We start from the raw sequence: 14,141 nt of genomic DNA, 5'->3' as shown, positions 1-14,141 counted from the left end.
CTATACTTGTTTGCAGCTTCATCATTATAGACCCATTTGTCCAAGCTTAGCTTAGTTAAATGAGCTGTTGCCCATTCATTACTTTCAAAAGTTAGGTATCCAGCGCCACCAAGCTGTTTCTCCTGTGGCTGCTCTGTTTTCCTATTTCTTATCTTTGATCTTCCCCAATCAAAATCAGGGTTCTTTGTCTTATTGTTTAGCTGCTTTTGAATCTCCATTGAAATGTAAACATTTGTTCCAAATGTTCCATACTCAGAGATGTGGAAGAAACTTTAACACAAGTGTTACTTTGGACAATATATATATATATTTTTGCAAGTATTGAAACCAAAGATTTGGACCCGATAGAGGGCATTTTGACATTGGGTTTGAATATTGTAATGCAATGTGGATCAAATTGTGGAGCATAATTTCTCTGTGAATATGAAGCTTTTTCAGAAATCAAATTGTCATCCTAAATATGAAAAAATGTATCTGAGTGACAAGGAAAGAGCCAACTTTAAATGCAGTTTGGATGCTGGTAAACCTCCATCATAAAGTACCAGAAATAATTGGCACATATGAGAGTAAAAGCAAGTATTCTCTAATTATTGTTGCGTAAGATAACCTTTAACATGTTGCTTAGTTTTTTTTAAACCTATTTATACATGGCCCAGAATTAATGTAATGAGGGGAAAATATCCTGAAGCCTTGTCAGTGAATCTGTTTAGACCTTTTTTAAGATGAATAAATATAAACCCAGACATAAACTGCTATTGTTAGTTTAAGAGTTTGAAGAATTTAGTCCCATCCCCGTCCCCCCCACCCCCATATATCTGTTTTCCTTTCCCGATAGCTAATTGATTCTGTTTACCTCTTCTCTGGTGAGGTGCTCAACATGTATCTCTGTTTTTAATGGCAGCATACTTGAATAGCAATACAGCAAATCATATGCGCACCCTATACAATTTGCAGGGTGCATTACACATTGTCAGGGAAACTTTTCCAACAAAAATGTTCCTATTTTATTAATTAGTTGTAATAAGTTGTATAAATGGAATGAGAGGTTTGAAAATTGGCATTGAGCAAAGCAATGCCATTCATAATTCACCTCGAGAGATCATTACCTTTGGATCGGAGAGAGACTGATTGGGATCTTGTTTTACTGATTGATCAGGACCCAGAATTTTTTCTGAGCCTCAAAAAGCACAGTGATTTGGCAAGACTTGGGGATTTTGTGTGTTGATGTGCCTGCCCTTCCCAATGTCACTGCATTATTCTATTGCAGAAAGGCCCAAGGGGTCAAGTGAGATAAAATTGGCAAAGCAAGAGAACTGGTTCTCCACAGGTCAAGTTGTAGCATTATTCAGAGAAAAGCAAGAAAGTTCAGACCTTGTTGTGATTAGATTAAGACAGTGAGCACCACATCTGAACATTGGTAGAGGAACATGGAGTCGAGGACATTATCAGATAGGATGCAGAGACATTGAAGTCAATCACCCTTAAGTCTGGTAGTGAGCCTGAAAGATATCTACATCAGGGTGTTGAGTGTGTGCCGTTGAGGACAACTAAAATTCCAGAGTTCATTCATACTTGTATGAGGATCCACATATTGACCTCAACAACAACGGTACAAGGGCAGTGTTTTGATGGACCATGCCAATCGGAAACTTGGTCATAGATACAAAACCTGATCTGAGAGGTTACTGGAACTCAAGGAGGTTGAACTAAAATGGTGAGAGATTGATGCTATAGTTGTTAGTCTTGGTGGGGTCCCATCAGTGTTCATCTCTGCCTGCCAAGTCTGTTTTGCTTTGGAGGGTTTTTAAAATTCATTTTTCAAGGGCACAATGCTGTAATTTATTGTCCATCTCTAATAGTTCAACAAAGTTCTGATGGAGTTGCACCTTGAACTTCCCACTCTAGGTAAGGATGCTCTTCCAGTGCTTCTGGGTGGGGGTGGGGGGGGGTTGGTCTACAATTTGGATGTGTTGGTGAGTGCAGATAGTCTCCTGGCTTTGTCATTGATGGTAAAGATTATATTCATTTTGTAGATGGTGAACATGATGCCTTGTGTGGTAGAATCAAAGGATTTGAATGTTTTAGGGCAGCAGATGGGGGTACTCAGCAGGCACCCTGTTCATTTTCTGCAACGTGATGTTCTTCTTAACTGTTGCTGGTGCTAGGCTTATTTAGGAATGGGGACAATATTTCACATTTCCCTGACACAATTTCCTGACCCATGGCAAGTTCTTGTAGTATTACAAAGCATGTTGGTTACTTCACAGCCCCATCCTTTGACCTGCTCTTGCAGCCACTATATTTATGTGGCTGGTCCAATTTAGATTTGAGTTTTGATCCTATTTCACCTTCTCCTCTTTCTCCCATCCCCTTTTTTTGTTCCCTGGTCTAAGATGTTGTTTGGGCTGGAGGTACTCAACAAGAGTAATAGTATTGAATGTCAGGATTAGGATTCTCTTACCTGAAATGCTCCTGCTTGGTACTTTTGTGCAGTAAATGTTAGTTACGATTTATTAGCATGTTCTCTGAGGAACTCCTGCAGCAAAGTTCCTGAGCTAGAATGGTTGGCTTCTAACAATCTCCCATAATGTTTTGTGTGAACATTGTAGTGTTTACCCTTGATCCCATTAACGTTAACATCAACTTTAACAAGATTCCTTTATGCTACTTTGAGTCAAATATATTCATTTCATTCGCTCTCACTTCTGGAATTCAATGTTCAGATCAAGTTTGGATCCAACTATTTTTGAACTGAGGACAACTAAAATTCCAGTGTTCATACCTGTGCTAGGTAAATCCTCTTTAGATGTCATTGTGACTTGGCAAAAAATAGCCAGTCTGGATTTGTTCTCTGTTTTAAATTTTTTTAAATATAACTCTTATATTTAGACAAATAGCACAGTAACAGGCCATTACTGTAACCGCCTAATTTACACCACATTAACCTACACCCCTAGTATGTTTTGAATGGTGGGAGGAAACAGGAGCCTCCAGAGAAACTCACGCAGACATGGGGAGAACGTACAAACTTCTTACAGACAGCGTGGGGCTCGAACCCTGGACTGGTCCCGAGCACTGGTGTTATAAAGGCATTGCACTTGCTGGTACGCCAACCGTGCCACCCTTTATGAACAGGATACACAATTTTCAATATGGTAAAATCCTCACAATATAGACGGACTTTGATAAAGATGCACAGGAACCTATTTCTGGAAGAACTCATGGAGTTAAGGGATTTGGGTTTTGAGACACGAGGTTGATTATACTGGACAACATTTCTTTTCCAAAAGGTTTGCTTCCTGGGAAAAAAAAATTGTGGAGTATGATAGACAACTTCAAGCTTAACATAAATATGATTTCAGATTTGCTGTAGCACATAGGAAGTTGGAGAAACATTAAATGAACTTTTATTGAATTTAGCATGTTTAATCGTATAATAATGCTGACACATTGCATCAGTTCAACTGACCTATAGATGTTTTGCCGCTGATTTTTGCTGGTACTACGCATCTGATGCCTCTCGTATCAGTGTCCAACAATAGTCGACCAACATTGATGGCTTCTAGTTGCCCTGATACCAGTTTTCCATGGTCACAATGTCTTGGTGAAATGTTTCACCATGTTCGTCACTGACTGCACCAAGATTAGCAGAGAAGAAGTCCCAAGTATAAATGCCGAAAATGAGTTTTTTATAACATGTTGCATTTTATGGTTTTATATGCTTTAAGTAGACTTAAAACAAGGCAGGAAATCACAAAAAAAAAAATGACAGGCTCGCTTGCCATCAGCCCCGTCCACATCTCTAGCGTGCGTCAAGCATCTCTAGCGTCTAGCTTGACGCACACTAGTGAATTACCACCTGCCCCACCCACGTCACTACTGTGAGACAGGAGTCACCAGCACACACTAGTGACTCTCCATGCAATAAAAACAGCGCTTGGCTGCTATGGCAGAGGCACGGAGGAGGTTTACATCCAAATGGCAGGTAGACCACCAGTGCACTCCCCCTTGCTGAATGAGTTTACGACTGTTGGACTGTGCCCCCCATTCCCAATCCCAGATACCCTAATGTCCCCCTCTAACACTTGTTCTGGCATTGACCTTGTATAAAATACACCCAAAAATGTTCAGGAAGCAGTATCTTTGTAGTCCAGTGTAACGAACAATTTCAGAAACCATTTGCATTCTTCAGTTTTGAAGGGAGATGAGTGATAAATTTGAGTTATTTCAAATGTTGAAGACATTTCTTGGTGTTTTCATGCTGGGCCTCCACTTTTAGGCTGGCTGCAGAGGCAGATAAAATTTTTAAACTTAGCTGTTCAGGGAGCAGCCCTAAAAGGCTTTGTCTGGAGCCGCTGTCGACAGGGCGACTATTGCCTTGGCACTGCCTGACATAAATGCGTGTCAGAGCAATGGCTGTCTTCCCTACCCATAATTCCCCCATGCAGCTGGAACTGCTCTTCATTTCCTGGAGCGGTTCCAGCTGCATGAGGCATTATGGGTAGGGAAGAATGCCATTGCTCTGCCACATTTTGAGCAGCTGACACTGCCAGCCCTGAAGGTCAAAGCAGCCCAGTGAAGTGTTGGAGCAGCTGGTGGAGCTATCACAGCCTACATCGGCCGTCCCTGGCCTGACGTCCCCCGCACCGTTCGCCCCTGCCCTTATGGGGTCATGGAGGGAGAGGGAAAATGGGTCACGGTGTCATTGCAATGTTATTAGCCCATCCCTGCCTGCAGGAGCATTGCATTAATGCTAGGTGGCTCCGCCACTGACCCTTCCCCCAAGAGGATCGCAGTCAGTGCCTTGGAGGTAAGTCTCCCAACATAAGAGCGGAGAATTTCTTCCTTACACTCTAGCTTCTTGACTGTATGAAAGGGCCTTCAGGGATAAACACAGATGGGCTATTTTCTCTACTGTGTACTTCCAGCAGGAGAAAAATGAAAAGACTATTATACAGCATTTATGTTTTTTTAAGTCAGGTGAATCTATCAAAGGATTTATGAAAAGGTGAATGAAAGATCATCTGTGATTTATTAGAATGAAGGATAAATGTAAGGGGCTGAATAGGCTCCTTTTACTTTCTAATTTCATTTTGTGCAAAGATCTAAAGCTTGTATCTTGTTTGTACCAATGTCAGGGCTCCTCTGCCAGTACCTCAGTCACTGACCTGATCCCCTCTCAAACCTTTCAAAAAGCTAAGATAGCCTCATCTCATCATTTCTGTAACCTTTGCAATGTTCAAACTTTAAAAAAAAAATTGCTCTCTTCCTGGGTTTCTCCAATCTTCACCTGTCATGAGGTGTTTAGATTTAAACCTTTTGAATTTCTCCCTAAACCTTGCCACTGTCCAAAGTTCTGTTCTTCAACCTTTCTTAAAGCCTGTCTATTTCAGTAACATTGTTTTTTTTTAAAACATATCCTGCTTTGGTTTGGTACAAATAATTCCCAGTTTGCTTCTCTGGAGTGTTTTATCATTTTGTTCTGACGTTAATGTCCCTGTACAACAATACATTCTAGATAAGAGTTCATCTTCAGTGTCAGATTAAGAACTCTCGTTTTGTAGAAGTTAGTGACATCAGTATTTGTAACTAAATTGTTTTCATAGGGACTGACAATATAGATAATGAATGTAGTGTCATATGTACTGTGATTAAAAAAGAGGAACAAAAAAATTGAATTGGGACGACGTGTCATTGTTGCATAGATAATGCCATTTCATTAAACAGGAAAACAAATATAGCAAGTTGTACAGTTTAAATCTTTATGTTCATTTGCTTGTATAACAGTTGAATGTGACATGTTTAATTCATTGTGATAAAATCTAGGACTAATAAAATTCTAGAAATTTGCATGGCACTTTCCTTAACATTTTGTTTCTGCTTTAGACTTTGATCTACAATACTTTTGGCAGTGGAGCAGATTTATTGATTATGTCCAGTGTGTGTTGGCTTTCACCGTTGTTGCTGCATACATAACCTACCTCCTTATGGACTCTTCACTCTTTGTGGAAACACTTGGATTCTGTGCTGTCTTCACTGAAGCCATGCTCGGCACACCGCAGTTGTATCGCAACTATGAGAACAAATCCACAGAAGGCATGAGGTAAGAGCAATGCTAATAACATCTTTATGGAAAGCACAAATCTATTTATTGTGTTTAGCTTGGCTATTATCTTTTTAAAGCGGAACTATAGTGGGTTGAAGCTTCCGCCAATTCCTGCACCGTTGAGTTTTCTGGTTATGTTTGGAGGTTCAGCAAGGCCATAAAGATGGTAATGAAGATGTTCTTTGTTGAAAGTAAATGGGCAAATATTGGTCAAGATATCAGAAGAATTCTCCATTTTACACCTTACTGCATTTCACACCCCAGCTGGAACTGCTAACTCAGTACTACATTGAACTATCAGCTTACCTTAGGAAGTTCTGGTTCTGGACTCTGGTTTGAATATTTCATAACGCAAAAGTGAGAGTTATAGTCCTATTGAAGCAAGCTTAAATTTGCAATTAATAATACAGCGGCATACTACCTTTGGATAAAGGCTGCTGATAGACCAAGTGTGCTTGGGTCTCCCCAAAATAGTCCTTCGTTTGTTAAAAGATCTCTCACTAAGCTCATCATTTTTTTTTTGAAGTATGGAAATTCAGAAATGAGAAAAAAAAATGTGATTTTTCTTTTAAGCATTTATTATTCTGGTGCCCTTTTAGCATTTGAAGTTTGTACTTCCTGTATTAACTCTTATTATTCTGACTCAGTCTTTGCCAAAAATATATTTTCTTTAATTCCTTGGCTTGTCTGTTCTTAATGTAGTACTTTCTCATTTCCATGCCCATTCTATTGACCTGTTTTCTCCCATTTCTAACTCCTGTCAGCTCTTCTACACAAAATAACTACTTCATTAAGGTAACTTCTTGAGTGTATTTTTTCCTGAATTATAAATCTTTAATTTCAATTATTTTTGGAATCAGTTGTCTTGCTTTCTTCTCAGCTCCTTGTTAACGATGTGCATTGCTACCATGACATAGTCTGAGCACTTGCAGAGCAAATTTGGTATCTGTTGAAGCTGTTCCAGAGGGCAACAATCGTAAATGTCTGAAATGTAAATCAGGTTGAAAATTTATCTAGAATCAGTTTTGATTCTATTTTAGTTATAGAGCAATGCAATATGGAACCAGACCCTTTGGCCCAACTCATCCATGCTGACCAAGGGACCTACATTAGCTAGCCTACTTGCTTGCATTTGGCCCATACCTTCTAACCCTTCCCTAATCCAAATGTCTTTTAAATGTTATAATTGTGCCTGCCTCTACAATTTCCTTTGGCAGCTCATTCCATTTACTTGGAAAAATTGCTCCCTTTTTCATCTTAAATGCATGCCTTCTAGTTTTAGGGTCCTCTGCTATGCCAAAAAGACCAAACCATTCACTTTATCTATACCATTGATGATTTTATGTATCTCTCTAAGGTTGCACTTCAGACTCCTGTGTCCAGTGAAAAATCTCCAAGCCTATCCAGTTTCTTGTAACTCAAGTCCTCCAGTCCCAGTGAAATTCTTGTGAATCTTTTCACACCCTTTTAGCTTAGTGACATCCTATGGCACGGCAACCAGAACTGCATACAATACATTTTGATACTGTTTGTATTAGGTAGGCTCCATGAATATATTCACAGAAATCCTGGAGGAACTCAGCAGGTCTCACAGCGTCCATAGGAGGCAAAGATATATAAATGACGTTTCAGGAATTTGTCCTTATTCAAGGTATGAATAAGAAGCAGGCAGGCGTCTCCACATCAGAGTGACTGGGCACAGACTGGGAGATCACTTCGTTCAGTACCTTGCCTCTGTCCTCCGCAATAGCAGAATGTCCCAGTGGCCTCCTATTTTAATTCCCTGCCCCATTCTCTTTCTCCCCCCCACTCCCCCAAACAACACCTTGCTCTTTTAATTCAGATGCTTGCCTGCTTTTTACTCATACCTTAAAGAAGAGCTCAGGCCTGAAGCCTTTATATATCTTGTCCTCCTATGTACACTGTGAAACGTGCTGAGTTCCTCCAACATTTTTGTTGTTACTGTAGTCAGAGCATCTGTAGATTTTGTTTCACTCGTGAGCTCTCATTGTCGATGATAATTCCTTAAATTATCCTCATTTATATTTTATATCTTTATCTGCTTATTTATTTAAGTTAGCAAGAGCTTGAGATCAAAGCATGAACTTCTGCTTTTGTACGATGGCTATGTGCTTCAATCCTTGTTTTCTTGTAGTTGCAACTTGGAATCTAAACCAGAAAGACAAGTGTAAACTTCTAAATTAACAAACTCCATAGAGCAAGCAAATACAGTAATGGGTCCGTTTTCCTATCCTACAAATGTCAAATTGATGTACTCCTCTTGAGCTGCATTTCATCATAAAATTACAAAGGACAACATGTTTTCAAAAGGTTTGCTTCCTGAAAAAAATTGGGGATCATGATAGACAACTTTGAGCTGAGCTCAAAGATAATTTCATATTTGCTGTATCACGTAGGAAGTTGGAGAAACTTTAAATGAACCTCTATTGAATTTAGACTGTTTAATCGCCCAATGATGCTGACGCATTGCGTTAGTTCAACTGACCTAAAAATGTTTTGCCCCTGATTTTTGCTGGTACTATGCATCTGATGCCTCTCATGTCAGTCAGTGTCCAACAATAGTCGGATTGCATTGATGGCTCCCAGTTGCCCTGATCACTTTTGCAATGTCCTGGTGAAACCTTTCACCATTTTTGACACTGACTGCACCAAGATCAGCAGGGACGAAGTCCAAGTATGAATGCTGAAATTGAATTTTTAATGACATGTTGTACTTCATAGATTTGTAAGCTTGAAGTAGACTTAAAATATGTCAGGAAATCACAAAAATAGGTAATATCTAAAAAAGGTATGTGATAGAAAATTTTAAGGTGATTTTCATGATAAGCAGCCCCAAATCCATAAAATACACCCAAAAGTGTTCAGGATGCAAAATCTTTGTTGTCCAGTGTTGTTGGGTTCAAGGGTGGCTCACAACTTGATGTATTAGTCAGCAAAGTAGCTTACTCTGGGATATTTGTTCATCATTCAGGATCCTCTGTACATATGAAGCTATAGATCATTTATAAAACAAAACTTTATTCTTCTAAATTACTTTGGATCACCCATCAATTTCCAGTGCGATCAACAATTATGAACTCTGTTTGGACCCACAGGATTTGTCTCATCCTGTACATTCTGATAGTGGTTTCTGTGAATCTACCCAACTCAGCCAGTCAGTCTTTCTTGAGGTTCTGCTCTCAAAAGTGATTGTTGTTTATCTTTGATCATCTTTAATCCAGATGGTTTATCTTTAATTGTTATAAACAATGCATGAGGAAGAATGTCATGAGGGAATGGAGTAATTATGGGGAAGTGCTGGAGATCACTTGTTAGGATACAGTATTTAAGTAACTAGGCCTATTTTATAATGGGACACTAATGGAAGGGGCAAATCTGAGGAATATCTTAATTTACTAGTCAGAACAATTTCAGAAGCCCTAGATTTGTCAGCTTGTCAAATGAAATCTGTTTTAGAAAAACATGACAAAGAGAATCAAGACAGATCAGAAACATTCATCTCTGCAGCTGTATTTCTCACAGCAAAAACTTCAACATTGTTTTTAAACTTGATTGACATTTGGCACAAGGGATGAGCAAAATAAGCTAAATTTTCAAGTTATTTGAATGTTCATCATAATTGTTGTTCCTTGCCAAGAGAAACTCACAATTTTTAAAAAAGATGCTGCCATGAATAAAACCTATTCTTTTAAATGGATTTGCAGTCTTTCAGTTTGCCATTTTACTTTAAAGTCACTGCTTGAAACTTGATTTTTGTTTAATGATTGTACTTTAATCTTGTCATCTGGAGCTTTTCATCCTCCTGTTTGAATCCAAAATCATGGATTGTTCCACATACAAGCTGTTGCTATTTTTAATGTGATCAGTCAAAAGTTCTAGGAAGAATGGGGAATAATGCTGAGATGAGATTTGGCTGAGGCAGGATGATGCAAATGTGAAATAGTTTCTGTCCTGATGTGCCATGGGGGAAAAAGATGTGCATTTCAATTCCCTAAACATATACCTGCCATCAAACTACTTATTCTAATGTAGGAAATGCACAGTGGAATCCCACAATCATCAAGTCAAGGACCCAACTATATGCTTTTCATAACCTTGACTAAATGATTGCTTTGGATGTCAGAAAGGACTCTCCTGCTCCACTTCAAGACATTTCCTTAAGCTCATTTCTATCCATCTGATATCTTGGTTTGACAGCTCATCCAAAAAAAATGACCCTTTTAGTAGAGCAAGACTCTCCCATTACTGTAAAGGAACACCAACATTTTGTGCTTTCTTTGCAGAAGGGAAAGAACGGCAAGGTTGCTACCAATTGAACCACAGCAAATAATTACTGTACTTTTAAAAAAATTTTGCCATACTGCATTGTAACAGCCTCTTCTAGACCATGAGCCCATGACATCCAATTAGGCTACAACCCTTTTGAAGGGTGGAAAGAATCCGTAGCACCCGGAGATTACCTACGCAGACACAAGGACAACATACAAGCTCCTTGTAGACAGTGCCGGATTTGAACCACGGTTGCTGTGACTGTATCAGCATTGTTCTAACTGCTACACTATCCAGGACGCCCTCTGATTTTTTTTTACCCTCATTCTAAACGTTAATTTTTCAAAAGTATTAATCAGAACTCAATTAGTCAAGTTCAGTCAAGCTGAGGGGCCAGTAAATGGTTTTGTGGAACTTGCCAGCAATAAAAAGAGTAGGTTATCTGGCCTATTAATGAAGCAGGTACTGTATATGCTATAATATAAATCATGTTACCTTAGATATATTTGAGTACACAAGTCTAGTAAGTGAAGGATAACTAATTTATAATGTTTTTTTTTCTCCCCATAAAGTATCACAATGGTGTTGATGTGGACGAGTGGTGACACTTTCAAGACTGCTTACTTCATTCTGAATCAGGCACCTTTCCAGTTCTGGATATGTGGATTACTGCAAGTTTTTGTTGACATTACTATTCTTTTTCAAGTTTACTACTATGATCGTTACCCACAGAAACCAGCTTCCCACACTGTCCCTTCCACAAGCACCAAGGCACTTTAATCAATGCACCTTCAACAGAAGCATCAAACGTATCAACTCTTGGAAAGGGCTTCAAAGTTCTTGTAATTGAACCAGTGCCAATAATTTAAAATGGGTTCTCAGGATGCTGGAAGGATCTCAAAAAGTAGTATTCTAGTAAAGAAGTTTATACAGTTAAACTATTGTCAAACGTCTTTGATTATTTATATATTCTACTATGCTAATTCAATCATTGTCTTTAGATCAGTTTGCTGAAATACTTTGTCAGATGAACTGTTTCTGGAAGATTTTTTTGCTTTTGGGGGGTTTTTCACCCACTGATCCATGTTAGTCTTGCAGAAGATCACTGAGAACCAGTTTTTGTTGAATCCTTTGTGTAGGCCTCTTGATTCAGTTTTATGACCACCATTTCCACATCCTACTGAAAAGCCAAAAGACCAAATCTGTCTGATGGTGCGAAGGCACATTCAAATTTGTATGTTTTGAGTTGATTTGTTATTAACTGGTTTAAACTAGATCAACAAAAGTATTTTTTTACCTCCAGAAGGAGCATAGAGGAATGTGTACAATATTTGATCTTGATTGCATGCTATAGTGACATAACATTAGAACCGAACTCATGGAATGGTGGAGAAAATGTGCAAATGAATTTGTGCTTGGGATTTTATCAAGGTAAATCATAATTGCAATGACATAAGGTGCTTATCCAGGGCAATTTCAGAACATTTTTGGAATAACATTGGCTAAAGATTGGAGGAGGCAAAGATACTTGCTCATTATGGATGATATGAGCTCTTGGGGGAAGGAAAAAATAAAAATGGTACATATACTCAGCAAATTATGCTCAAGCTTCATTTTGATAAAAATGGTAATTAAAGTGAAAATTGCTTTTAATCAGTCATGCTGAATCTGTTTTCCTCTTTCACTAGATTTATTCTGGCATGTTATGTTCAAAATTAATTTTGTTTAGTGGTGTTGATATTATTCTTAAACACATGATCTCTGGTTCACATCTGCTATGCCCCACCTCACAGTGTTTGAATCGGTACTTAAATATTCCTGCATTTAACGGAGGAAAAAGTTAAATGGCAGTCTCGTGAAATATTTGTAGATAAGAAACTAAATCCTTTTTGGGTGCACATCCAGTCAATAATACTTCATTCGGAGTGACTGTCTCCATTTAATATTTTTTCCCTATCATTTGGAGACTTGCTCTCCCCATGCCATGATAATTCTTCATCTCAGCAAACCCTGGGTGGGAATTACAATGGTATTCTTCTCATTCACCACTCTCTCACAGTCATTTGAGCCACAGGATGGGTTTTGCCAATCTTAATGTAGTTGAATAATTTCATCCATTTCTGACCAAAAAAAAATGATTACGGTGATTACTGAATTAAATTGATCTTTCTTAAATGCTTTGAGTGCAGACTTGGTATCTATGAATACCCCACCCCTCATCATTTGCATGGAAATGTGATGTCATGAGCCTGTACTTTAATAAGCATCTAATTAACTTCCTTTCATTTATTTAAACTGTTGAACTCAATCTGATGATTATGTAAATATGATCATCGAAATCACTTTTTAAATGAACAATTGTGTTTACATTTATTTTTTATTACCAACATTCAGAAATATTTGAAATTGTATTCTCTCAGACTGAAGCTAAACTGTTACCAACGAATTTAGAATGGATGGGAGCAATTTCACTAAAATGTGCAAATAGGTTTAGGATAGCTGTAAAAGGAACTACTTTGGGTGACCAATCCTGGGCCATATGCAGTAACAAATGAGAGTTGTACCTTGAATTACACTAATTTACTGCCATCACTTTATTTTGCTCAGGAGCTGTTCACTGGATCAATTCTAAATGTTTTGTCACTGGATGACATCTGTTCAGCAACATCTGGTCATTCTGACCCATAGCTGCTCAAATTTTGCTTTGGGCCTAAGTGACCTTGCAAATGAAGTGTAAATAGGAACATTTTAAGTCAAGGTGTCTTTGCTTGTGTGTTCATTCAACAGCCTGTATATTCAAAAATTAGGAGGCTGCTAAATGCTGACCTTCCCATCACGATGATCAAATATTTAAATTTTCTAAACTATTTTCTTAAAAATGTACATTTCAAAATCAAAGATAAAGAACAATTCCACATTTGTGCATGCATGAACTGCAATACTGAGATCTCGTAACAAACTGCAATACTGAGATCATGTTCACTCTGTTAAAGCCAGATTGGACAGTCTTTCACACTAGTGCTCTAAATGAACCTTGCATAACCATTGAGGCCCAAACTCTACAGACATTATTTGCTAAGCACATGGTCACCGTGTTGAGACTGACACAGACCTGTTCCAGTCATTTGCACAGTTTGAGACTCGTGAGGCAGTAGTACAACTTGCTGCTCCAATTACCAAGCAAAAGTGAATCAATCTGTGGTGACTAATCAGTCGATGGGTGCAATAATCTCAATTATGTTTACAAAATATTGTCTTGCTTATTTAGTATTGTGCTAAATTGATTGGAAGTATGCACTATGGAATATAATAAAAAGAAAATATTTGGATTTTATGGTCATGAAATAGTTTGAATTTTTTCACAAGTTATATTGTGCAGACTTGCATCATTTTATTTAGCATCAACATTCATAAGTGATTAAATATTAGCATCTTTGCATATATCAAATATACCAAAAAGGAAAAGACTTGTTCATTGCCAAAAGAAAGCTCTAAGCTGGCAGAAGAATGTTACACAATTGAACCAGCCTTCACTAAGACTCTTAGCTATGTACCGACATTCAGCCTTGTAATAGGTGCTTTACCTTTTATGGATATAAAATGAGGCTGTCAAAGTAAATTTAAAAAAAATAACATTTGAACTGCATACATTCGCCCACACTCTGTATTTGAATATTAAAGTAAAACCTAAAAATAAAAGTCTTTGAAAGTGTAAGTGGAATCTTGTGAATTTATTTCCTTCCAA

General features: G+C 38.1%; 1 protein-coding gene across 2 annotated transcripts in view; it reads left to right on the top strand.

Annotated features, from left to right (window-relative positions):
* Positions 1 to 13,730, top strand: part of LOC138755228 (solute carrier family 66 member 2) — a 53,359-nt gene extending 39,629 nt beyond the window's left edge. For both annotated transcript variants that reach the window (XM_069920832.1, XM_069920831.1), the window contains 2 exons: positions 5,887 to 6,103; positions 10,969 to 13,730. In XM_069920832.1, coding sequence (XP_069776933.1) covers positions 5,887 to 6,103; positions 10,969 to 11,176 — 425 coding nt within the window. In that variant the 3' untranslated portion in view covers positions 11,177 to 13,730. The remainder of the gene's footprint in view (positions 1 to 5,886; positions 6,104 to 10,968) is intronic.
* The last annotated feature ends 411 nt before the right edge of the window (positions 13,731 to 14,141 follow it).

Source organism: Narcine bancroftii, chromosome 2, assembly GCF_036971445.1.
Source record: "Narcine bancroftii isolate sNarBan1 chromosome 2, sNarBan1.hap1, whole genome shotgun sequence".
NCBI lineage: Eukaryota > Metazoa > Chordata > Chondrichthyes > Torpediniformes > Narcinidae > Narcine > Narcine bancroftii.
The sequence above is the reverse complement of the archived record's forward strand: the minus strand, read 5'-3'. Positions and strand labels throughout refer to the sequence as shown.